The sequence below is a fragment of the Triturus cristatus genome, chromosome 7 (assembly GCF_964204655.1).
Source record: "Triturus cristatus chromosome 7, aTriCri1.1, whole genome shotgun sequence".
NCBI classification, from domain to species: Eukaryota; Metazoa; Chordata; class Amphibia; order Caudata; family Salamandridae; genus Triturus; species Triturus cristatus.
In genome coordinates, this window is record NC_140590.1 from 1,289,332,267 (window position 1) to 1,289,359,522 (window position 27,256).

The 27,256-nt window shown below is 46.3% G+C and overlaps 2 protein-coding genes across 3 annotated transcripts in view; one reads left to right on the forward strand and one right to left on the reverse strand.

Moving 5' to 3' along the window:
- Positions 1-13,531, reverse strand: part of LOC146811908 (bolA-like protein 2) — a 30,849-nt gene extending 17,318 nt beyond the window's left edge. Inside the window, exon 1 of the mRNA XM_085618867.1 lies at positions 13,374-13,531. Coding sequence (XP_085474993.1) covers positions 13,374-13,448 — 75 coding nt within the window. The 5' untranslated portion in view covers positions 13,449-13,531. The remainder of the gene's footprint in view (positions 1-13,373) is intronic.
- Positions 13,487-27,256, forward strand: part of LOC146811909 (structure-specific endonuclease subunit slx1-like) — a 279,754-nt gene continuing 265,984 nt past the window's right edge. For both annotated transcript variants that reach the window (XM_085618865.1, XM_085618866.1), the window contains exon 1: positions 13,487-13,848. Coding sequence is in view for 1 of the 2 variants with exons in the window: in XM_085618866.1 (XP_085474992.1) it covers positions 13,787-13,848 (62 nt within the window). In the remaining variant the exon portion in view is untranslated. The remainder of the gene's footprint in view (positions 13,849-27,256) is intronic.

Below are 27,256 nucleotides of genomic sequence, written 5' to 3' on the forward strand. Positions count from 1 at the left end.
GCAGCATCGACGATCGGAGCGGACTCTCCCCATCGCTACCTCGTCGTCGTAGTGCTTACTCTTTCAGTGCAGACTTGTTGGGGGCAGCCAGATTTCGCACTGGTGCTTCTTTTGGGTTTTACAAAAAGGTTTCTTTCCTATGTTGTCTTTTTAGAGTGTCAGTTTACTCAGTAGTGCATAATCGTTGTAGCGCCGCCTCATTCGAGTTCGGCCTCTGTTCATGCAGTGTCACTGAATAGGGCCTCGTTCTCTTTCCGGCTTCCTCCAGTGTGGCCTCAGTTCGGTGCAGCCTGCCTTCCTCAGTGCAGCTGTGCATTACAACAGTTGTGTCTTTCTACAGTCAGCATTTCATTGTTTTCAAAGACAGCAAGATCTAGAAACAGTTAACACAAAATGGACTTTGTTGGCACCCCTTCCACAAAATGGTTGCTTCGCTATGCTCCACTCAAGACTAACAAGCATTGGCATAGCCAATAGGTCTCGCTTTTGGGACCTTATAAGTATTTAGTTATGCAGCACAATATCCTTGGTGCAACAACACCAACTGTGGCTTGGCTAAACACTTATAAGGTCCCAAAGGCGAGACCTATTGGCTATGCCAATGCTTGTTATTTCCAGGCGAATGCGCAAAATCATACACAAAATCAAGACGTCTCATTCAACCTGAGGTGTTGCCTTAACCACAGCACCAGATGTTAGAACTGTCACAAGAAGCTTTTGATCAGTAGTGCAAACGCTGAACCCCATAAATACTGCTTAACTTTCTCCATAGATAATATAGCTGCCAACCTTTCCTTCTAGCTCACTAAAAACAACTCCTTAACTGAAGACAAGGATCGAGAAGCATATGCCACAGTACACTTGAAACCTTCTGCAGAAATCTGTGTTAATACAGCCCCTAACCCTTTGCCACTGGAATCAGAGGTCAAAACACTAGGAGCAGTGGAATCAAACCCTTGCAAAGGAATTGCAGCACAAATTAACCATTTAAATGTTTCAAAATCCTTATGCAACCCTTCACTCCATTCAAACTCTTGAAGCTCCTTCAATAATTGCCTCAATCCATGTGTTTTTATTGCAAAATTCTTCACAAATTTAGAATACAATTCAGACAATCCAAGGTAATATCTGACTTCCTCTTTGCAAGCAGTGCTGGTGGATTACTAATAGTTTCAATAATATCTCTTTTATGGGTGTGTGAGTGGCTGTATAGGAGAATAAGTGGGGGGTGCATTGCTGTATGGGTGAATCAGTGTCTGTGTCAATGGTTGTATTGGTGAGTGTGTGTGAGTTGGTGTATGGGTGTGTGAGTTGCGGTATGGGTGTGTGAGTTGCTGGGTGGGTGGGTGAGTTGCTGGGTGGGTGGGTGGGTGAGTGGCTGTATGGGTGGGTGGGTGGTTGTGTGAGTAGCTGTATGAGTGAGTGGTTGTGTGAGTAGCTGTATGGGTGGGTGTTTATGTGAGTGGCTGTATCAGTGATTCAGTACCTATGTGATTGGCTCCATAGGTGAGGGTCTGGCTGTGTAAGTGGGTGTATGGGTGAGTGAGTAGCTGTTTTAGTGAATGTATGGGTAAGTGAGGTGGTGTATGAGTAGCTATATTGCACAGTCAATGTGTGTATAAGTGATTGTATAGATGAGTGAGTCTGCGTCTCAGTGGCTATACTAGAGAGTGTCTGTGGGAGTGGCTGTATGGGTGACTGAGCGGTCATGTGAGTGCTTGTATGGATGTATCAATGGGTATGTAAGTGCTTGTGTGGGTGTGTGAGTGGGTGTATATGTGGTTGTAGGGGTGAGTGAGAGGCTCTGTTGAGAGGCTGTGGGGGTGTGAGTGGCTGTATGGGTGAACAAGTAGGTATGCGAGAGCTGTATGGGTGTGTGAGTAGCTGTATGGGTGAGTGACTGTATGGGTTGGTGTATGGGTGACTGGCCGTGTAAGTTACTGTATAGGTGAGTGAGTGGGTGTGTGAGTGGCACTATGGTTGAGCAAGAGGTAGTGCGAGTGGTTGTATGGGTCTGTGAATGTGTAAGTGGTTATGTGGGTGAGTGTATGAGAGGTTGCATGGGCGTGTGTGCTATTCTGTGAATTATGTCATCAGTGATGTCACAGACCATGTCATGAGTGATGTAATATGCTAGGTCATAAGCAGTGCATTGTGGGGCGTAAGCTATAGGTAGCTCAGCTATCTATAACTGCTGAATTTCACTGGTCTTGTACAAGTGAAATCTGAGCCTAATTATAAAGATTTTTTCAGTGAATTTCTACAGTTTTTAACTCTATCTCCTAACTAGAACATGCCTGTAACATTTTTTAAGTGAATTTATAAGATTTTTTTAATTCCATTTCCCCAAGTATACCAGCTCAGAAACCTTTGTTTATTTCCGTAAATTTCTAAGGTTTTTTTAAATGTATTTGTTAACTGTAAGCTGTGACCTTTGAGAGTTTGTGTGCGAGTGGCTGTATAGGTCAATTAGTGTGTGTGTGTGTGTGTGGCTGTATTGCTCGTACGGGTCTGTAAGTGGGTGTGCGATGGTTTTGTGGGTGTGTGAGTGCTTTTTTGGATGTGTAAGTGGAGTATGGATCAGTCAGCGGATGATAGTGGCTATAGGGATTTGTGAGTGGATGTGAGAGTGGCAGAATGAGTGTGTGAGAGGATGTGTAAGTCTCTGTGTGGGAATGCCATTAGCTGTGTGAGTGACTGGGCCAGAACAGAACTTCTCCTGCCCCTTTTTTCTACAAAACACACTTTTCAACAAAATGTCTAAATAAATGGAGTACATTCTTCTGGTTAACTAATAAGAACTACTTCATTGGTTAATTGGCCAGTGCATATTCTACATTACATCTGCGTAATGGACCATGCGCAAATGTCTCCAGGGACCTTGTGTACGTTTCGGCAATGTAACTGTTCTTTATGCATCTTTATCCCTAAATCTGTGATTCGAGTTCTCCTATAGAGAAGACAACAAGATTACAAAGAGGTAAATCGCCACCAACCAAGGATACTTTCTCTTAAATATATGAAGTTCTTCTTTGTTTGGTTAAGATGTCCTCATATACCACGGCATCAAGAATGTGCGTCACCTGCACCCTGTTGGTTTTCACCTGTCGTCTTGTGAAGCCACCCATCTCCTCTCTCATCGACCTCGTCCCATGCCCTCCCGACCCTGTGTGCGAGTGCCTCCCTCAGGTCACTTGCAGGCCTGCACTATTATGAGGACAGAAGGTAATATGGAGGGGGCATGAGGAAGGTCTCCAAATCTCAACAGAGTATGGGACATGGGGTGCAATTGGTCTGCACCATTTCTTATCGCACCTATCCCGAACAGCCTCCCAGGGGAAGGAATGGGGTCAATAAATTTAGGGGACCCTGTAATATACTGGCATATGTGGCATCCCAGGTCCACCTTATCCGCTAACTGTCCTCCACTGAGCATCGCAGATCAGAAGGTTACCTAGAAGTAACTGTGGTGTAAACAAATATCAGAGAAATTGGAACATCTGCCGCTAAAACTTACATTTTTCATTAAACGTTCTTAAATTTGTGGCCTCCTCTTCTGATTCACAGTGGATATCAGATGCTCTTTCAGCACTGGGGCGATGGCCATGTCCCCATGGGCTTCGTTCTGCAGTCACGCCTCCTGGTGGGAAATGGGGTCCCCAGGCGAGGTCAAAAGGGGCTAATGGCTCCAAGACCAGGTAGTGTATTGTCCCGCACACTGGGATAGCAGATAAAAACATATTGTGTACAAACAATAATGTTTGGAAATAAAGTTTCTGCAAATATGTGTCACTTTCGCATTTTTTTAAACAGCTGCGTCTTTCTTTATAGGTCGATCGTCATATTCAGAGTCACAAACGAATGCTTTTTTTTTTGTTTGTTTCTTTAAGTGCAGCAACATCGCACTTTAACTCTTAATAATTTTTGTCTTCAATGTGCCACAATCGCTGCAGATTTAACATAGCAGCGCGCGCATTTCATTTGTGCTGGGGCTCTCCAAAATCCACTTTTTGAAACCAAACCCCCCCCCCCCCCCCCAACAACAGCAAACTGCTGCACTTTAACAATGGCGCCCGAGTGCCTATTGTCAGCGGCGGCTGCTTCTAACATTTTCGCCCGAGTTCCCTACGTGACTGCACACAGCCCCCTCAGACACGGTGGACAGTGGCAGAATGTTTGTTTACTGCAGATAGATGACTTCTTCCTTCATCGGAAGATAATCTGGGTAACTTGAAGGCCAGGTGTTAATTAATAGGCAGGGGTGGCTCAGCTTGTTATTAGCACTTTTCAGTTGTAGCGCGAACCGACCGGAAGGTATTGGAGCACTTTACGTGAGCAGCACTTCTCTGCCAGTGGAAGCTCGCTGCGCTTTGCTCCGCGGTTTACTTGCCAAAAACCACGACCTCTACAAACGGATGTTACCCTCTGTTTCCTAAATTTGTTCCCTTGTGAAATACATCCAAAAAACACTTTAGCTGTAAATGTCTTCAGGCATTTTTAGGTCTCGCATACGCAGCGCGCATGCGCTACGTAGGAGGACCTCTAGCCGTCGCACTGCTCTTGTTGGAAGCACATACTCTTGCTTGTGGCGGCATCCACCTACCAGGAGCGCGCCCACAAACACGAGTATGTGCTTCCAAAAAGAGACTGCGAGCGCATGCACCACTCCCGGGCCAGCAAACACACGATTGCAGTGCCAGCAGTGTGTTTTGCTTTTACTGTGACAAGCACGCGTGTGCTTCAAAATAGCAGCATTAGTTATTCACTCGTGCACAGCTATCATTTAGTTTGGGTTTTGCTTTTACTGTGACAGTTCTCATCACTTCTTTCCTCGTGCTCTACTTTGCTTTCTTTTTTTTATCATTCACTCTGTTTTGCTTTTACCTTTTCTCACTATTTGTCACCACGTCCACCACCACCATGTCCACCACATCCACCACCACCCGTGACAGGTAAAGTGTCACTGGAGGGCAGGGGTATTAGGAGTGTCAACCCCGGCTATACATGGGACATTTAAGGATGCATTGGGTGCGAGAAGACGGGAATAGGGGCTAGAAGTATTACACCAGACCCAAGATACATTTTGAAGAGGCGCAATGTAACAGGGGCTCCTGTAAAAGCACTCGCAGCATCTCTACCTCACAGTGGCATACCTGCACGAACCACTCACTCAAAACAAGCATTGGCAAAGACAATAGGTCTCGCCTTTGGGACCTTATAAGTGTTTAACCATGCAACACTTGATGTTGTTGCACCAAGGATATTGTGCTGGATAACTAAAAACTTATAAGGTCCCAAAGGCGAGACCTATTGGCTATGCCAATGCTTGTTCTATTTGAACGTGCAGCCGTAGATTTAGAAGTGAGGTGAGGTAATGGCGGCATCTCTTTCTCTTCAGTTTGCTCTCCCCACACATGTAAACTTTTCCATTATCCAATGTTTTAGGGAATGCGCACTGCCTCAAAGAGACTTTCCTCTCCAGCAAGGCACTGCAGGGAGGGAGGGAAAGCACACCCACCTCTCACGTCTGCTCTTTCAGGGATAGCTTATGGAGCCACGCACGGGCAGCGCCACTCTTCACAATTAATATATCAACCCGTGGACGTCAGTCGGCTCACTCCTCTTCTGCCAGGGTCCTAATAAAAGGGAGCTGATATTGAGCTGTGGCAAGAGCATCAGCCTGTGGGATCAGATTAAAACTATTTACTTTAGCACGTATTTTTTTTTTTAATTATTATTTATTTTTTCATTACGGAGTTTTATATAGCGCGAACATGACCCGAAGGTATCGGGTATCAGAGCGCTTTACATAGCACCAGTTGCGTTACATGAGGACACATGTTTTCTAAAATTGGCAACTATGAGAGCGGGTGTGAGTGGCAGGCAGTAGCCAGCAGAGAGAAGGCAGGGCATGAGAGTTATGCACCTGGCCCCAGATCAGGTCAGTGCAGGACAGAGGCAGATGGTTCTGCTTCCATGGCATTTGCATATAGCTGTGTCTGAGCTGGGGTGGCGAAGTGAGCTAAAGAACAATGATGGATTCAACCCAGATCTGAGACTGGGGGTGAGCGTGGGAAAGGTTTCAGCGCTACGTTCATCATCTCCTTGTGTTTGCTATGAGCCACATAAGCCCAGACAGGCAGCAGCATGTCAAAGCCAGACACAGAAAGAGATAATACACAAAGGCCGCACCCCGTCATGAGGGGTCAGGACCCGGACAGCAGTTGCACCAGGTCATGCAAAGTAAACAGTGTGTGTGCGGATTCCAGCAGGGGTAGGGACATGACCGTCTGCAAGTGTTTACTGCGCAAGAAATGCAGCCATTCTAGTAATAAACATGTTGCAATCTTGTTATATAATCAATATACGTATAGGTTTGAAGAGCTGACAGTGTCTGTCCATGTAAACATGCACTGTATAACATTTAATTGGATTACGACTTGAGCTTTTTGTGAGAGCTCTTAGCACATTTCAGCAGGGCTTGGAATAGTGCTTGTTGTTCTTTAAAGTGCAAGATATTTCAAAGGGATAGTGAGCACTTTTCATTAAAAAAAAAAAAAAACATGCATTCCAGTTCAAGAGACTTTGCACTTGTCTAAGGGACTTTAATGCACCTCCAGTCAAAAGGGCCGAAGGACTCAAATACATTTTAATACAGGATTGTCTGCAGTTCTCTAAAAAGCGGCTGTACATTTTCAGTGCAAGAGCACCTGCACTTCTCTAGAAGACCACAATTAATTATAAGTGTAATTGTACCTGCACTTTCTAGAGGACTGTAATACATTACAATGAAAAGGGGCCTACACTTCTCTAAATTACTACAATACATTTCAATGCAGGAGTACCTGCACTTCTCTAAAGGACTGATCTACATTTCAATTTACGAGCACCTGCACTAGTCTAAAGGACTGCAATACATTTCAAAGTAAGACTGACTTCTCTTACAGTCTTCAGGAAGAATGCACCGCAATATGTGAACTCAAAGAGGTGTCTAAATGACACTGCCTGCACATCTATAAAGAACTGGAGTGCATTTCAGTAATTGCAGTGGGAGAGTAGCGGCATTTCTTTCTTTTATTTAAGAACACAAAACAAGATTGTGGGAAAGATAAGCTTAGATAGATCCAGCGCCCAAAAACATTGACGTACAAAAATGAAAACGCGTGCCCGTAAGAACTGTATCAACTTCTGTGGATGTAAAATAGTTAAGTGATTTACTCCATCATGACGAGCTCCTTGCCCTAAGACAGCACTTGGTAATACTAAGAGGTGTCAGTCCACCCTATAAGATCCTGGTTCTGCAAATCCGAAATGACATTGCAAAGAAATCTTCGTGCAAACAGGACTTCGCACTATCGTCCACACATCCTGAATTTGAACCTACAACACACAGAGGTTGGAGGTTAAAGCCACTTTTCCTTCCCTTAGCTGGTAGTTGGGCAATATACAGGGGGCCCGCCGTGAGCACTGAAAGTCTAGTACTATCCATACTAGGACGATAGGTGAGTGCCAGGGAAACACATCGGCAGTACTAAATTTAAAGCGGTGAGTTCCAGTGTTAGTACTGGCATTTGTTAACACGGGCATTTATAACAATCTGCCACATGGTGGGATGGTTTGTCTAATTTAGAAATCAGCACAACAGTTGTTTATTAATTCAGTGTAGATTAGAAGTGTCTAAAACCTGCCCCCAAGCCATTCCTATAGCTTTGGGGGCCTGGAATAGTCTGAATTGTCGCACTTGAAGGCGTGTGGTGGTTAGTAGTTGTGTTGGTACTGTTATTTTGCAAGTGGCAGTGGCCTCCTGACAAGGGCCCTGTACTTTTTTTTTTTTTTATACAAATTAAGCCCCGATTTGGCCCACCGTGAGTCGCTCCACCTCTAATCTTCAATCAATAAATCAATCGGGGATTTGCGAAGTGCACTACTCACCAGTGAGGGTCTCAAGGTGCAGGGATTGGGGGGGGGGGGGGGGGTGGTGTCGAGCAGCTCCGAAACCAGTCTCCTCCCAGAAGCTTGTGCACCTAGGCAAATAAGTAAACCACAAAATCCTTCTCACTGTCACCACCCTCGTCAGTTGTGCAAAGCAGGCAAATACATATTTTATGGACAGACTTCATGAAGCTTTCTGGCCAGCCCCGCTAACGCTCAAACACTGTGCATTGTATTGTAAGTCTGTAAGCCCTGATTTTTCTATTTCCCTTCCGACCTCTAGCTCCTTCTCTCTTTTGTTTGATCCTTTACTCTCCAGCAACCACCTCAATTAACACTCCTGCCTCCTCTCTTCCTATCTGCAAGTCAACCCCCGGTGAAACATTTCAGGAAAGACCACAACATCCACGGGTCTTCTCCCTCACTCTGTTAAGCCCCTCACTTGCTTTCAGTCTCCATACAGAAGGTTGAACCAACTAGGGATGTAGCTATCATTAGTGCAACAGGTGCAGTGACACCAGATTCCAGAAGTTTGAGTTGCAAACTGTACTCCCATCAGAGCGGTCCTTTACTGCCCAGGTACAAGAATGGGGGCCTTTTCATTGTTTGCATTGGGCCCATGGCAACCTTGCAAAAACTGTGGATTAAACATTAGGGTAACATTTTTATTCGGGAAAGCAACTCCCATATTGATCCAGCATCTCATTTTTAGGTCAAGATTACCAAATAGCACAAGCTATCTGGCTGCAAAGACCTAATATTAGCTTACCAATAACTTAACGTGGTCTTAAAGCCAGACTTTGAATTTTTTACCATTGTTTGGCTTTACTGTCACTCTCATTTGCCTACTTCTTAGTGAATGGTTTGCCTTTTCCATCTTGTCTTTTTCCCTCCATTGAAGTATTTCCTCTTTACCTGTGTCCTTCCACTGCTCACTTTTAGGGAACTATCTTTTGTTTTTGCTTGAGAGCGCATGTGTTTTACATTTGTCTTTCTTGTGTGCTTCTCTCTCGCTCGTACTCTGTGTTGCTCTCCCTTATCTCGGTGCTCCACTCCTTTACACTTCATGTTGCTCTCTCTCCCATGATATGTGTTGCTCTCCCTCGTATGTTTCTTGCTTAGCTCGTGCTGTTCTTCTTGTGCAGCTTTCCGACGCTCCTTGCTGCTCCCTTCCTCGTGTGCTTTTTGCCCTTCTGGCCCACCCCCCTGATAACTCGACCCACTTCTCCAATGTCCTTTCATCCCCCCCCGTAGTCCTATGTTTATTAGGTCTCACCTGGCGAAAGCAGCGCATGCGCTGCTCTCGTCAGAGAGACCTTTTGGAATCTATTCTCCGCCGTGGGCTCATGCACGCGCCTGCATGGACAAAGATGGCTGCTCTCGCCATCTGTCCATAGCAGACAGCATGCGCGAGTCCGTGGGACAGTGGACAGTCCGCCGCCATCTTGTTCATGCCGGCTTCCTTCAACTCTGGCGTGCTTTCACTTTAAACAATGAATGCGCGCGCGACGGACCCAGAGTTGAAAGAAGCCGGCGCGCAACTATTTTTTTTTTTGTGTTGCTTGTAACAGTAGTTGTGGATTTGTAACTAAAGCTATGGCAGCCTCGTGTTTTTGCAAAGGCGCTGTGATTAATTCCACCGAAGTACCTCAGTCGCTAGCCCTGAATCACCCTCTGCTTTTCCGGAACGGTCCCTCGCATCAGCTGAACATATGCAGCGGAGTCTTGGAGAAAAGCGTCTCCTACTTTGTCAGGACTGGGGCTCACACAAACAGTAGCCAGTGCAAGCCCATCTAAAATTGCCTCATCGCAAGATTTTCCTGAACGGCAAAGCATTTCCGGGGCACCCCAGTGGAGACGAACAGCTCAGGCCGCTATTGACGAGCAGGACCCGTATGCAGCTCTCTGCCAGTTATTCCGGGTAGAGGCAGAACCCCAGCGCCTCTGCAGAACCCGCACACCACCCGCATTACCAGTGAGTGTCCCATTGTGTAGAAGAGCCTCACCCACTGGCCACTGCTATAGCACAACTGAGGCCAACACAGCTCTGCCAATGGACCTCATATACCGGTAAATAACACCCAGATAGCTCGGCTAAAACACCTCCCCGTCATGGCTAACAGAACTTCCTGTAGTTTCAGAATGGAACCCCGTAACCCAAGCTGAGCAGTCAGTGCACCTCACGCCTTTACTGTAGTAATCACTACACCAGAGGTTGTGTGCCCAGGTACAGCTTACCTCCCCATGGGATTCCACAATTTAGGCCTGCGCACAGACCAGGTGCTGCATCTCAGTCTTAATGTTATGTCTGTGCACAGCAAGTAGACAAATGCCATTCCTTTTTAACCTTCGCACATATTACAGATTTACATGCTGGGCTGGGACTGTCAATCGGATTCCACTCACGGAGACTGCAGCATTCCTCTGCAGCAACTCTGCTCCGAGCTCTGGCGCGGCCTTCGTTCACATCATGGGGAAGCGTGCCACCGTGTGGCCAGGACTGAGACTTACACAACTGTATCTAGACACGCCTTTGTGTATTCCTCACGGTCATTATAGAGATAGCCCGGGTCATGCGAGGAAATTTTCGAATACTGTCATCACACTGTGAACCAAGATCGATTTGTTTTCATTGTACTGGAATTAAAGAAGGATTTCGACAAAGTCATGAGATAATCATAAGTTGTGAAAATGTACTATATAATTGTGCTTCGCTTCACTCTTGCCATGTTCTGTCCCTCATTCTCACCCAGTTTGTCTCTCATACTTTTATCTTCTAGGCTATTTTACGTCTTTTCCACTTGTCTGTACGGGGCTAAACCTGCCCCTCTCATCACATGGGATGTCTCTCCAGGTGCCATCTTCAGGGCTGTTTTCCGCCCTCAATATATGTTTATTCCTTCCTGCTGTCGTCACACCTCATTGCTCCATCTCTCCCTCTAGGGCTGTCCCCCCTCCCCCCACTCTCACCTCTTGCTCAGCCTACCACCTTAAGGCACAGAGCTGTCTCTGACTTTCATCTCTTGGGCTGTCTATAGCTAAATCCCTTGGGCTGTGTCCTGACATTATCTCCCGGTGGCCTCGTGCTCTAGTCCCTTGACCTGTATCCTGGCACCAGACCCTGTGCTGACCCCCAGTCTCAACCCCTAAGGATTCTACTTCGCTGTGACCCATGAGGCAATCTGCCTTAGGCAGTCTGCTGGTCATCTACTCGATGGTCTCTTGCTCTCCTTTCTCCAGCTGCTGCTTCTCGTTCTCCTGCACCATGCTGTCTCCTCTTCCCATCAGTGAGCTCTCTCCTTCTCCCATCGCCTCTAGTGCCCCTCTTTCCCACCACCTAAGATCTCTCCTCCTTTCATCCTATCTAACGTCCCTCTCATTCATCCATGATGTATCTTCTTTGTTCACGCTTTGCGATTCATGCCGCGTCACCAGGCATGAATACTTCTCCAGTATCATTCAGAACAGATGAAGAATTCTGAAACACTGAAGAAAATATCAATACGAATTTAAATCCTGCAAGTTCAACACAGCCCTCCCAAGTTAAGTTTCCAACTTCAGTTAGGAATGAACCTCTGAACGACGGTCTGGAAAGCCAGCTTATTGGTGACAAGATAAAGAACATCTACCCATTCTCTGGTAGAAAAAACTTCTTTAGAGCTGACTCGCCTATAAAAGCCCAGAAAAGGTGACGCCTCTCCAGTTTCAAAGACGCGGAGGCCAATGCCACACCTGGAAAGAGGTGATAAGGTGATATGGCAGGAAGGAGCCAGTCATGAATCCAGAATGAAACCATTGAGCTGTATTGCTATACGTTGGGTATTACAGAAGGGTTAGCAATGCACCTTCTCCAGTACGGACGCACACCCTCTGCTGCAGCAAGCACACATTAAATAGATAACAAGGCCTTCCATCCTTGGATGGGGTGAGTCCTCATGCAAAGCAAAGGACGGAGTCACCTTGACCTGTGTGCGGGCTCTCGTGCAGAACCTAAAGGGATAGGCTGACCCTCTCCTACCCAAGAGGTGGTGGACATCCAGAGTGAGCCCAGGGCGCCCTTTATGAGAGGGATGGAGGCGCCCAGGCACCCTCCTCCCTCGGGTAAACTGCATCCCTTCTATTGGGTCTTCCACTGCACACCGCCAGTGCCCACTGCCTCCTGACTGGTAAAAGGATAATAGCAGTTTTGGGCAGGACCTTTATATCTTCGCAACCACTTCTAAGCTATACCCTGACTGGTCTCTTAGGCCCTCGAGGCCGGTTCTGCTGCAAGTCCTGCACTTCGTATAACAGGCATTGGAGATCGTTCTTCCTCTACAGAGCCACCAGCCCCTGGAGCAATCCCTAGTGTAACTTATGAACACTACTCATTCACATTCTCTTCCATCAGTAGCCTCTGTGACTGATCCTCAGATAGAGATCAGTGCCAGGTCACCTTACATTAGCAGTGCACGCAATAAGCACTGACATCAAGCAGTCACGGCCACCCATCGGAAGGATCGAACCAGCACCCCTGCTTTTGTGGGAAATAGGACCTGGGGTCCACACAAGGGTGGGTGACTGACGATCCTTAGGGACCCATGTGGGGAGTCAGGGATCCTGAAGCACACCTCATACAACAGTGGATGAACTCGTCTGTCCGTCAGGTTATAATACTCGCTCTCCTGTGCAATGGACCAAACTCTTATACAGGATGGCAAGCACGGCTGTTTTCCATGTGCACATATGCAGCACATGCGGACAGGCAGCAAATTGCTTCTGGCCCTTCCGCTGTATACATAAAAGCGCTTTTGCGCTACTTCGTTTTCCCTTAAAACATCCCGTACCGTCAGCAAGTTTTCCACATACACCAGACACACCCTGATTACCAATTCATAACAACCCTCAGACCCAGATTTTCACCGCACGGTCATTTGTAAACACCAAATGCTCCGACTATACAAATGCGAGACTTGCTGCATTGCAAATGCTTGTTAGATTAGAAGATGTTGTCGAGTTGACCACATCATAGGATTATTCATAAAATAACACCATGTATTTTGTTCTTTTTTTGCAGATTTATATTGCTCGAACTCGACCCGAAGGTATTGGACCGCTTTACACGAGCAACGTATTTACATTACACATTCAGGCACGGGGAGATTAAGTGATTTACCCAGAATCACAGGATGTGGACGTGACCCCGAGGCTCGAACCCTGGTTTCCAGCACCAAAGTCGGCAGTCTAGCCGACGGACCAGATCCCCTCCCCAATTGAAATTGCTAGAAGTACGTTTGTCTTGGTGTGAAAAACGTAAACAACTACGATGCATTTAAAACAAAATGAATGGAAATGGGACATTTGGAATTTCTGGTCACCGGTAAAAGGGGCTGTTCGCCCGAGTCAAATTACTCCCACATTCTTACTGGACCTTGAGAGCCTAGTAATAACAAGTTCCTTACCACATGTTCGGCCTCGAGCTCTCGCTGCAGTTTTTCCCTCAAGTTCTCCGCACTAAGGCTCCCGGTAACCGCCATCTTTCTGCGGCAAAACCAAATGAATTTACTAACACTGTGTTAGCGCATGCGAGTCAAGCCTCGACCTCACATATGGGCTGTACTTCCGTTACGCCTGGTTCGTACAAGCAAAGTAATAGTGGGGGACATTTTACATTGGGAGGATTCAACAATTTAAAGGCCGAGACCCCTATAGAGTAGAGAAGAGCTGGGCAGGGGTATTCCAGTAATTTTAGAATGGGATGTTCACATAATTTCACTGAATTGAAACACCCGTATCGATAATCTTTTAAGCAAATTTGTAGGATAAAAGTCAGTATCTCTTTTAAAAGTCCCGTACTTGCAAGCGGCGGCCATTTATGTACAGTTTCATTTGTGGTTTTACTTTTATGAAGAGCAACACGGGCGGCCATCGTAGAGCGTGAGTATGGTTACATTTGTTATGGTACTCGCTGATTCTTACAAGTGATACGAAAGGGAGCATAACTGATCACGTCACTTCATAACCGTACATGCTAACATGTTCGATTTAGACTGGAGACTATATTTTTAAATGTCTCCTGCCTAACAGTGCCCTTATTCCAATGTTAGGTAATGGGTAAAGAAAATACATTCCCCCGATGATTTTTGTCCCAATTACCTCCTTTTTTGCGAACTCGACCCGGACCAGACAGTTACATTACACAATAAATGTTGGCATGTATGATTCACAGTTGTACGCTCAATAGCTCCGCCGTGTTAAATACGCGAAGTTTGCTCTACCACCTTCTCTCCAAGGCTTTGTATGCGTGGGTTGCCCCCACAGCCCATTTACTGACATATCCGATCCGGTTACGTAGTATACTTGATGTTACCACTTTTAATTACTTAATTTAGTTGATTATTATGTTGTGGTTTTCTTGGAGTTAAACTCTCTGTGGGTTCCCAACCAACAAAGCCTTAAGCAGTTGTAGTTGGAAGCCAGAGAAGGAGGCTGTGCTAGACTTGGGCTCCTTTTACATGTGGAAATAAAAGTGCTTTTCTCACCTCCACTTGTTGGTAGGACATCACAGGACATCATCTAGGACTCTGCCTACCAGTTTTTCATATCCTGGCCACCTTACGTCTGAGCCATAGCTGCAGTGTTTTGAGATTGCGTATGAGTCCCACTTATATATCGTTTCTGTTGACATACGAGTGCCATTCTGCTGTCAAATGTGTGACACTTTCTCCTGAGTAAAGCAAGGCAATAAGCAGTAGTTGAACAACTCTTTGAATTTTCTATTACTGTATCTAAACATATCACACACCAATTAACAAATGCTTAATACTAGCTGACCCATTGGCAGTGCTAATGCTTGTTAACAGTAGCAGTTCAGTGGGTAATAATTGTTTTGTTGTGAATAATTAGAATGTAGAGTGTTTAAGTTCTGAGAATATTAGAGTGTGCATTGATAACAACTAAGTCTGTGGAACAAGTAGTAGTCTTCAGTGTCAGTCTCTCCCGTTCTTCCCGTCACACCACTTTCCTCTGCAGACTCGCACTTTACTAGTTATACTACTTATCCCCTTTTTCTACATACATGTTTATGAAATTGTCCATGTACCTATCTCTCACATCATCAAAACAACAGTCCCTTGTACACACCGACAGTATATATCATGTATCATTGACAATAATAAACAAGCATTTGCAATGCAATAGGTCTCGCATTTACGCAAGTTTGAGCTATTGGCATTGTTAATGACAAGGCCTTTTATTTATGATTTGGTTTTGAAAGCATTAATAAAAGGCATTGTCATTTACAATGCCAAGAGCTTAAACTCGCGTAAATGCGAGACCTATTGCATTGCAAATGATTTTCTCATTATACTTTTGGGATGGTTGAGGGATCTAAGACTCCTGTCTAGGGTCAGTGTACATGGCAGAGAATGACATTATTGGAATGTTTCAGAAATGTCTCTAGAAATATAGCCTTTAGCCAATTTATATGAAAACAGTGCTGAACATGTATTATATTATGACCCTATTTTTAGGTCTCGCCTACGCAGCGCTCATAGGAGGAGACCTTTAGTAATCAATTCCCTTTCCTTGCGGGAGCGAGCATTGAAACCATCTGTTTGTAATTAACAGATGGTTCCTGCTCGCTCCCGCAAGGGAAACAGGCGCAGGCCCCCTCCTCTCTCCCCTCCCCCTGCTGCAAGTTCCAGCTCAGCGCCTCTCGTACGCACTCAAACTAGCTGAAAACTCCTCCTTTATCCATACTGCCCTGCATTGGGGCTACAATCGCAATGTCTGGGGGAACTGGGGTCGTGTTTCTGGATCTTGTTGCTTGTTCTCCGGCTACAGATGCACACTGGGCCGGTCGCGCAAGGCACGGTAAAGTTGGTTTCGGGTATTTAGTAGCCTGCCGATTCTGCAAGCAGGTTGGTATTGCGAGGGATAGCCACGCTAAAGTTCGGGGCGGCAGTGATGGCAGCCGCTGCGCATAAGATGTATGTGTCGTGCCAATGCTACCTTGCATGAAGAGAGTTGCTTGTTTATTCCCAGGTACTACACGGTTGCGAAACGCTTTATAATGGATGGTTTTGTGCGGGCTATATTACTCGCTCTCAAATCAGGCCGGCTACTTGACTGATCATTGGTTTCATCTCAAGCACGTGGGAAAGCAAGCGGTTACAGTGTGGCACTCTATGTTTATTACTCACTGATCATGTGCAAACCGTTTCATCCATTTGCTTGCATACGCAGAAATAACTTTGTTTCTAACACGCAGATGGTGTTGGATAACCAACGGCAGGCGAATGTAATATTGTAAGCGCGTATTTCATTATACGAAGGGAGTTTGCCATCTAACGTATGTCTATCGCTCGCTGACTTTGATTTTAGTAGGCTTGTTTCCTGAATGTGTTTGGTAGCGCACGCGGTTACAGCATGGCACAAGGAACATGAGCGTATAGGGCGATCCCCAAGCGAGGACAGTTACGGCCGCCTAGCACAGTAAAGCGTGCGTGGCCAATTGCGAAGGTTCTGGCGCTGGGGAGCACCTTTCAGGAAAGTGTGTACTTCGTTTAAGGGGCATTCATTTTGGAATTAATTTGGCTGCCAGATGGCACTGCTACACTGTTGCTAGTAAGGAACGATGCATTACAAGGTACCACAGTTTCATAGAAAAGAGCAGGTTGTGCTCTCTCTTGCTCTCACAGCGTAGGCCGTCTGTGGAGTGTCCCCGCCTCAGCTGTTTTTGCTCTCCAGGTTCAAACAGTCCCTGAAGCTATGTCTCCGCTGTATACCCCGTCCAAGACGAGGAATTGCCTCCTCCCTCCCAGCTGCAGGAAGGTCTCCAGTACTCTTTCTCTCGGCTCAACTGGTGTAGACGTCTCTGGAACTTTCTCCGGGTCAGGGATGTCTCTCTGCTCTTCTGGCTGAATAGGTCTCTGAAGCGCTCTCTTGCTCTTTCTCCGTGTCCACGCTGCCCCGATCAGCAATTCAGCGGCTCTTTCTGCCTGAGATGCCTCTGGTCTCCCTGCTCTGACAGGGCACTCTGCCTTTCATCTCTCTCCGTTTTCCCAGCTGAAACAGTCTCTTGCGCTATCTCTCTGATGCAGTTATGTCTGTCTGATCTCTCAGCTGAACCTGTTTTCCGAGCTCTCCCAAACAGCTGGTTCGGCTCCTTGGTTGATAGTCACTTTAACTCTGTCTTTCACTTATCTATAGGTTTAGTGTTGGAGAAGTCTCCTGTCCTCTCTCTCTCTGGTCAGTTGCCTCTGCTCTCAGCTGAGGTACTGACTTGGACTCTCGCATGCAACTGCTTGGTACACCTGATGAAGCAGTCTCTCAAGCTCTCTTACCTCTTTTATTTTCTAGGCTTAAACTGTCTCTTGAGCTATCACTCTGCCTCAGCTGTCTCTGCTGTCCCACCTGAAGTAGTCTTCAACTATACAGTTTACGCGGCCTCTCTCTCTCTCTCGCTCGCTCTTTGGCCTGGCTGTCTCTGTTCTCTCGGCTGAAACAGTCTTTTGAGCTCTTTCTCTGGCACAGCTGTCTCTCCTTCCCTGTTGAATCAGCCTCTCGAGTACTCTCCTGCGGCGGGAGCTTCCCTTCGGGCAGGCGGAGCTCAGGGGACAGGACAACCCTCCTTGCGCCTCAGCCCTCTACCCCTCCCCACCCGTCCCACTCCGCTACCATATCTTCCCCTCACCTCCGAGAGACGAATCCCTTGAGAAGGCAGAAATTAGACTGCCGGCAGGCCTCTGCAGTGTCAGAGCAGCCCCCATGTCTCTACAGATGTAGTAAGCGCTATATAAATGCAATTACAATACAATTTGAAAATTGTTCGGTTATGGTGATTTATTTAAAAAATACACTCTTGGTAGCGAGGTAGGATTAACTTTTATGAGCATTCATTTTAATTCAAAAATAGATTTCAGAGCAGCAATTTCACAAGCACAGTAGTTTTTAGCTCGCCTTTCAAACAGTACAAAAGCAGAAACACAAAAGATTTTCATTTACACACTATTGTTTGTGGCCTCTTGGTTCGATTCAATCAACGTAAGTGAACCGGAACCGTCTGCAACTCCCAGAATGCACAAGGTTATTCAAAGAAAATCCAGGACTGAAGGACTGCGGCCGTCGTGACACAGAGCTATCTGGGAACCATATAATATTGGCAAAGCTACTGCATACTGGAGGGAAAACGGCCATTACAAAGCAGCTGTTACCACACATAGCCTGTACCAGTGGCACGTAACTTACTTATCTATATTTCTAAATCAGACTACTTGAACTAGTGTGTAGCAGTTGTATAGCTCTTCAATTCCTGGCTGTACAATACCCAGGAAAATGTGCTTCATGGCTAAACACTTATAAGGTCCCAAAGTCGAGACCTATTGGCTATGCCAATGCTTGTTTGTAAATGTTCTGAACCAGCTCAGAGGAGGTCAGGTTTGCTCGCTTCGCTCACGTGTGCAAGACTTCACTCACTTGTACAAGTTTTCACTCACTTGTCCAAGTCTTCACTCAGTTGTGCAACTTGTGGTGGGCACTTAAGGGAATTGTTAGGTTCTGGGTATTCTTTTCAAAACTCAGTGTGCTATCTCTGCCCCCGCCCCCCCCCCCCCCGCCCGCCAGAAGGTAAGCAAAGCACTTCTTATTATCAAGAATGCCCAGTGCGGAGTACACTTTCAATTTAATAATTTCACGTCCATATTCCAGTAAAAGAATGACCAAACACTGTGTAACTTTCCGAATTCTGTTTAAAAACTGGAAATATATTTATCCACATCCTTATCGTACACTTCCACAAATCGTTCGCTGCAACTAATTGATTTTACAATGGAGCACTTTCCTGGAAAACAGAAAATGAATTTGCTGGGCACTTCAGCACCAGCACTTTAGGAAAAGCAAATATTACAGTATCGTTTACGTGGACATTTTGAGTCTGTGTAAAACCTTAGTGCTGCATTTAAAAGTTGGTATTAGTACAAAAAATTGGTAAAAAGTTTTTTTGTGATAGTTTATGCGGCTGCGCTGACGAAGAGTTAATTTTTAAGAAGATATCTTTATTGACATTTCAATTTTTGGGAAATAAACAATCAAACAACTAATCAAGGCGCCTTGAAAGTGGGTGCTATTGCTGATAAAGGGTTTTACACTAATTGTTCTTGCTCTGATTTAGCACTTGTTTTTTTACACCATCTACAAGGTAGAGTTAAAAGTAAGTGCACAACCAACAACGAGCATGCATACTAGCCGGGGAGAACCAAACACTGAGACTGGAGCACAGAGGCTCGGGCATACAGGCACCGGCTACTCGGGTGCACAGGCAGAGGAGCAAGTAGCGAGGCTGGGGCACACAGCAGGGCTTGAAAAATCATAAAAAATGCACTAGACCTGCAGGTCTAGTAACCTACAAAATCTCCTCGACCCAACTGAAATGCACTTGACCTCTAATCTGAAAGCTGAGCAAATGTGACAAGTTAACAAGATTTAAAAGCATTTTTATTGCTCATTTACTTTGTGAGCAATAAAGATGCCTTTAAATCTTGCTATCTTGTCACATTTCCCCTGTTTTCAGAGGCAGAGGTCAAGTGTCAGTTTGTATTCCTACTCGCCAGTAAGGGCGAGTAGGACCTAAAAATAGCTCGTGCTGAATTAATCTGACTCTCAAATGCGAGCGGTCAAGTGAATTTTTCGATCCCTGCACAGAGCGTGTGGTATCACGAGCACACACTCACGGCTTGCTTGGGAGGCATGAGGCTGAGGTACAATTGATTTACTTATTTATGTATGCGTTTTCAGAGAACATGTTTTACATAAAAGATACGGCATGCAGCAGGGGTAGAAAGGCTGCAGCAGGGGTAAACAGCAGAGCAACCGTTTAGGGTCCCTTCGCCAGCTTAAAGGACTCGGGCACTAACTGGCTTTGTTGCGTTTGGGCTGCAAGTCCCTCCAGGACTACTGCTGGCTCCCCGGGTCCAAGGTGACTTCATAGGACCCGTTCTTTCTGAGCAGCGTGGAGCGGAGCAGCTGCAGATCGGGGTCCATGGTGCTGCTGTGCCCGAGCCTAACTGTGCGGAAGACTGGCGGCCTGGTCTCTGGGGTCCCGCCGCGCCAGGACTCCAGTGTGGCCCTCTGCAGGCTCTAGAGACGTATCACTGTGTGGATTGAGCCTGCCCCCTCCCCCCCCCCCCCCCCCCCCGGGAGGTGGGAGGAGCGGAGGAAATGTGCTACACAGAAGCACAGTCAGAGGCAGACTCTGTGTGCAGGATCCCCTCCCCTGCAGAACGTGAGTTGTGGTAAAACCAGCTGCTATGTAATGGTGTCTACGACTGCTATGGCACATGAGCTGAAATACACATTCATTAAAAACAAGCATCGGCATACAAATAGGAGTGTCCGTTTCAAGCAGAGGCCTGGAGAACTTGCTGAGCTAGTTGTACTTCATGTGTGCTCGAGATGAGGCCTCTACTGTTGTAACTCAGGCGAGCCATTATTACGAGTACATTCAACGCGTGGAAAGCAAAGGGTGAGGTTTAATGTGCGGCGCGAAAATGGTGAGCTGTAATGTGCGGCGCGCATGCTGTAAGGAATGCAGCTCCCACGTCACGGGAACAAAGATGGGGTCGGCCTGTCCACATGGGCCGTTCTAAAAGTGGACAAGGAGGTAACCAAGAAGCCAGCTTTCCAATCACGCGCCATCGTTTACCATAAACGATGACCCGAGCCAATGGGAAACAGGGGCGGGGCTTCAAGTCCCTTCTAAATCCGTATTGATTGCAAAAAGCCCTCGCTTGGCGAGAGCAGCACATGCGCGCTGCTAACGCCAGGAGAGACCTAAAAAAACTCTTGTTCCTCTGTTGAAACAGTCACTTCAGTTTAATCTTGAGATCCTTAGCCAACGCGTGTTACGTTACGCTTAATTGTTGTGCGCAGCGACTTCTTCAGGGCCAAGAAACAAACGATGTGTATATAAGTTGGGAGTAAAAAATATCCATCACTAACATCAGATGTCCGTTAACCTTGGTGACAGTATGTTTATGGCTAAGGATCTCAAGATTAAACTGAAGTGACTGTTTCAACGGAGAAACAAGAATGTTTTTTATTATTGTCAATGATACATAATATATACTGTCGGCGTGTGCAAGGGATTGTTTTGGTTTATCAGTGGTTATCCACACATTGGGGAGGAGGGTGGCTCTCCCCACCCTTATGCACTGCAATCATAATTGTACACTAGTATATACTCACTGCGTATTTCCCAGGAGCGCCATTACCCTACACAATCTAAATTTACCCAGATACTAAGAGGCCACTCAGTTCACAGTTATGCGCTATACAAGAATCATATGTTGCATGGGAATAAATTACAAAAACACATCTGGTACAAAACATGTACTCTTATGGAATGCAAGATGAATTAAAATTGAAGTGTAAACAGGACTGCATTGCACATATGGATTACTTAGGATAAGCATTGACAAACCTATCTGGGGCCACTGCATTGTTGGCCAACAATCCCAGCTACATTCTGGGTGTCTTTGCCTGGCTGCTGCTGCCCGAGTGCTCTGTTAGCCTCAGAATCTCGGACTTGAGGTCAGAGAAGAGCACAGACCAAAAAGCGCCTTGAACTGCTGGCCCTTGTAGTGCAGAGTACTTGGCTGAGCATTGGCCCTGAGAACATCATGCGCCATGAAAGCTCACTCCCAAGAGCTTGAATGACATTGTGATCCTTGATTCTAGGATGTCTCAGAACATATACATTGTGACTAGTTGAGAGGCAGAGGAGGTTTTCATGGCAACCATAGTCACCTCTTGTCTGTCCTGGCTCACCCTGCAATAATAGAAGCAAATGTGTTCCAATTGCACCCAAAACACGCTGAAAGCAAAGTGCCTCAACAGTGTTCAAAGGAGCTTAATATACATGACAAATGTTTTTTAATGTGGTAACACGCACTAAAACATGTTAAAATAACCTTTGATGCATGGTACTGATGCTGTCTAACCTGTACCAACTTTTTAAACCACATACTTTAAAAAAACACATTTATCTAGATCCGTAAAACAGGTCATGCAGGTGGGAACTGACTGGGAGTGCTTTGGATGGAACAGAGACCAGCAACTCAGTAATTGTACCCACCATCATAGTTGCCAACTTTCCTTAATTCAGAGAGAGACAGTTTATTTGGACCAAAAAATCTTCATAATTTTCATCACTATATTTTTGAAAATGATAAATGTTGGCTGGCGTTCCTACCATACACCTCAATTGTACATCTACCAGACTTGCATCTGTGTTTTGTTGATTGCATGTGTTCTTGTTCATTTATTTTTTTCGATTGATCACACGTTTTTAAATTTGCTTTGTATGTTGTTATTAAAAAGAAAATTTCTTTAGAGAGTTTGAAGAAACTATGGGCCTGATTATGAGTTTAGTGCATCTCCGCTGCACCAAACCTGCACAAGGACCGCCGGCCGTATTACGAGTTGAACTTGTGTAATACAAGTTCAACTCGTAGTACGGTTGGCGGTTCTTTGCCTTTCCCATGGCAGTGCCTGGAAAACGGGCACCGCAATGGGAACGGCAAAAAAGTTCCAGCACTTCATGGACGGTGACGTCCATGCCATGCTGGAACTTTGTGGGCATACAGAAGTGCCCCCCTGAATGGGGGCACATGGGTGTTCTGTAGGGATCCCTTTGTTCCTCCAACGTCAGCCTTTTCGTGGCGGGACTCCTGCCGTGAAATGCTGACGGTGGACAAACTCCTAATATGCTCAGCGGTACAGCGCCAGTCCCCGCTCAGCATATTGCATTGTGGTGTAGCTTCGCCGCAGCCAGCGGTCCTCCGCTGATACGACTTTGAAAGTCATAATCAGCAAAACGGTGGGGCGCCACTTCTGCGCCACCGCGAGTCTGGAATTCGCAAGACCGCCAGACTCGTAATCAGGCCCTGAGATCTTAAAAAAAGACACACAGGATAATATTATAAACCATCATTATAATGCCATTTGAAGCAGCAGGAATGTTTAAAACAACTTACACCTCTTTACATCAATATGCTAACTTGTATCTATGTAAGGCCTGGTGCTCCTTTTTCTCCCCATAACGGTCCCCAGTAGCAAGATGAATTTATTTTGCACTTCATAGTAGGTGATGTTAGTCATAAGCGAGTAGAAGTATTAAACTTGCATTTTTTTGTAAAATAAATATTTAACTCCAATTCCTGGAGAAAATAGCATTTTATTGCAAGATTTAACACAGGGACTGACAAACAAAATAACCCAATTTCTCCAAATAAGAGTGCAATCATCTGTTCTGAAATTACACATTTGAAATCTATTCAAAATTTCCTATTCACTTACATGTTCCCAGACCAGTTTTGGAGCCTTCGCACCACTTGATGACTTTGTACACATGCAGCCTCCAAATGTGCAAGCACATGTGCTAATGCAGCACTAAACACTACCCCATATGGTTGTGTATGTGAAGTCATCAATTGCTGACTGCCAACACTTCTTAGCCCCATAGTTATTGTCTCCAAGGGCCAGATGTATGACCCGGGCATTTAGCGACTCGCAAATTGCGCTCAATTGTGAGTTGCTAAATGCCATGTACAACAGTGTCAAAGACACTGTTTGCAATTCCCAATGGGGTCGCAAATTGCATGCTTCATCAATATTCATGAGGCACTCGCAATTTGCGACCCCGTTAGGAATGGCTGGCCCTCCTAGGTATGGTGGCCTGCGAGTGTTTTGCGAACGCAAAACATTCTTACATAGGGTAGCGAGTCGCAATTAGGAAGGGATGCCTTTGAAACGCCTAACTGCGAGTGGAAAATCCTATTTAGCGAGTCACAAGTAAATTGTGACTTGCTAAATAGGGTTTGTACATGGCCCTATTAGTTTTTGCATGCGCAAACTGTTCGCTAACCCGTTTGCGCATGCAATAAGGGTCCATACATCTGGCCCATAGTTCACACATTGAAGAATCCTCAGTTCCTCCTAATTATGAAAAGCTGGTTATAAAAATAGGAATGGGCATAGCGTTGGTTACATGGAGATGAGCAGGGTTACACATACCTATCGGCAGTGCATGATTCCTACTCCCAGCTAGACTATATATTTGTGCCCCTGGCAGCGGCTGGCAGAGTGGTGGAGGCTTCCATCCTTCTGCGGGGTCTGTCGGATCACTCGCCGGTGACTCTCACTATACAGATGGGTCCAGCGCGGCCGCCTTTTAGATGGCGCCTCTCGGTCTGGAATCTGCAGAATGATGAATATAGGGTACACATTGAGCAAGACATCGACTGCTACCTGGACCTCAATGTGGGATCGGTGGAGGGGGCTGAACCCTTGTGGGAGGCAATGAAGCCCGCCATACAGGGTGTTGATATTCCCGTTTGCTCGGCAGCCCGCAGAGAGTGTAGGGAGTCCCTTTTAAAGTCCGAGGCCAACATTATAGAGCTGAAGCGTCGTAGTAGGGGGGACGGGGGTGGCCAGGTTCGTCATAAGCTATTGTTCGCGCAGCGGATGCATCCAGGCCTCTTGCTGGACGAGGCCCATCCGGCATGGTTGGCGACACCGAGCACGGTGTATCAGTGGGCTGATAAGTCTAGTAAATTGCTCCACAGGTTGTGTCATGGAGCATTGTGTCCTAAGGCTCTCCCTGGTATAGTGGGCCCAGATGGAAAACCCCTTGGAGATCCTCCGAGATTGCTGAAAGCTTTGCAGCATATTATACCGGGCTGTATGCTCCAGGGAGTTCCTTGACGAGGACGTGATCTGTCGTTTTCTTGATGATCTTCCGCCCAAGGCCCTATCTAGTGCGGCATGCGAGGAGCTTGACCTCCCCCTTACAGAGGAGGAGTTTGGGGCCGCCTTGGGGGGATCTGAACTCTGGGAAGGCTCCAGGTCCTAATGGCTTCCCGTGCGAATATTTCAAGAAATACTTTCCGCGGCTGGGGTCCCACTTTCTAAGGGTGATCAAGGAAGCCAGGGAGCGAGGTTGTCTGCCTCGGGACTGGAGACATGCAGAGGTGGTGGTATTCCACAAGCCGGGCCGACCCCTTGACTAACATGTCTCGTATCGTCCTATTTCATTGCTGAATGTGGAGGCGAAGATTTTGGCTAAAGCCTTGGCTAATCGCCTTCAGTCCCATATTACTACTCTGGTGCATCCCGACCAGGCAGGTTTCATGCCTCAAAGTGCGACACGCCACAATATTCGCCGTGCTCATGTAGCTATAGCAGCTGTTCAGGGAGCGGGAGTACAGGCGTTGTTGTTATTGGCGGATATGGATAGGATGTTTGATCCCCTCAGCTGGGTTTACCTGTTCGCGCTTCTGCACCGCCTGAATATCGGCCTACTTTTCGTGTCTTATCTGAATTTGCTGTACACTGACGTAACCGCTTCGGTGCGCATCGCTGGCTCTACTTCCTCCACGTTTTCCATCGGACGTGGCACCAGGCAGGGCTGTCCTCTGTCACCATACCCGTTTGCATTGGCTATGGAACCCTTGGCTGCCTAGGTGCGGATGGATGCCCAAGTGGTGGGATTTGAATGGGCACATGGACTTTCGGACCGTATTACGCTATACGCAGACAGTGTGTTATTCTTTTTTACAATTGTCAATAGGACAGGACCGAGGCTGCTCCGCATTATGCATATCTTTGGGGAGTCGTCTGGGTTATTTATGAACCCCCGCAAGTCCACCTTGTGGGTACTGGGGACAGCGGCGGAGGGGGTGAAATATTTGGGGGTATTCCTGTTGGACTCGCCTGGCGTGTCTTGGTATAGAAATCTAGCCCCGGTTTGGGCACGCGTGTGGGAGGATCTTAAGACCTGGTCTCACATGCCCTTATTGATATATGGCTGATCGGCTATCTTTAAGATGGTCTCGCACCTACACTTATTGTATCAATTGCAAAATCATCCATATCCGATTCCTCCTAAATGGTTCCGACAGGTTAATGCGGCCGTGGGGCAGTTTCTGTGGGCAGGAGGTGTGGCTAGAGTGACGTTGCGGATATGTTTTCTGTCTACGTGTTTTGCGGGGGGGCTGGCTACCTCTGATATTTAATCTTGTTATGTGGCCTCGCACCTGCTCGTATTAAACAAATGGTGGTACAGGGACAGAGCGGACCCTGCCTACGCTGTTGAGTGGAGGTGTATGGGGGATTCTACCTTGCATGCTATATTATATTCGGCACCACTGCGCAACTCTTTGCCGCCAGCCACGAGGGTTGTGTTTCAGGTTTGGAAGCAGGCACTTTGTATGATGGGGTGGTGGGGTGGATTAACGAGAGAGACCCCCCTTTGGAACAATGGGCACTGCCACAGCTGGCTACTCTGTCTGGGTCTCATGGCTGGGATAATATCGGGATTTCAACCCCTGGCGGACGTAATGCGGGGACTGGTCCTGAGGTCCTTCCACGATCTCCAGCAGGATTTCCAGATGCCGAGGACCCAATTTTATAGATACCTTCCATTCCGGCATGCCTCTCCCCTAGTTTGGAGGGGTTGGAGTCCCTTCCCGAGGTTAGCCCGGTCGAGGCGAAGGTATTTATGGGAGATCTCCAGGACCACACGATCTCTAAAAGTCTTCATATTTTATGTGCAAAGTTTTACATTCCATTACATCACCATGCACACCAGCATTACACACGGCAGATTCACACTGGCTGAGCTGCAGGGGCAGAGAAACAGGAAAGATGCATTATACCATAAACCAGAGACAACGATTTGTTTTCTACAAAACTTTGCAATCTTCTGGAACGTCATAATGTTTTGGAAAACTTCACCCAATTTACAGTAGAAACCCATGTCAATCCTCAAGTAAAAAATAAAAAAAAGCAAAAAAACCTGACAAAAGATGGATAAGTGTCTGTTTCATCCAAAGCTCCGCTATACATTAATAAACAGAACAAAATACTTTCTTACTTGGATCCATGTGGTGTAATGCACCGATTGCTGACTGTGGAAACGATGGTCCTCACACATAAACAATGAAGAGAGGTTGATTTATTTCCTTCAAGCTAGATCCAATACAGGGAAATGTCCCATCCACTTCTGAGACCAGTGGATCCTGTGTATCCTTTTACAGGATACACATTCTAGATCCCTCAACAAGCTCTCCATGACAACATATAGAATCATACTATAATCTAACATCTTAAAGCTATAGCAACTGTTAACAACTATACCACTCATCTTCCCCTTTATAACAAAAACAAATAAAAATATATTTTGGATTTTGAAAATATAAATATGTTAACTGTACATTAAACTTAATCTTTCATGAAAATTGGTTTCCATGATATTCTCGGACTCTTCGTACAACTCCGTTCTTCA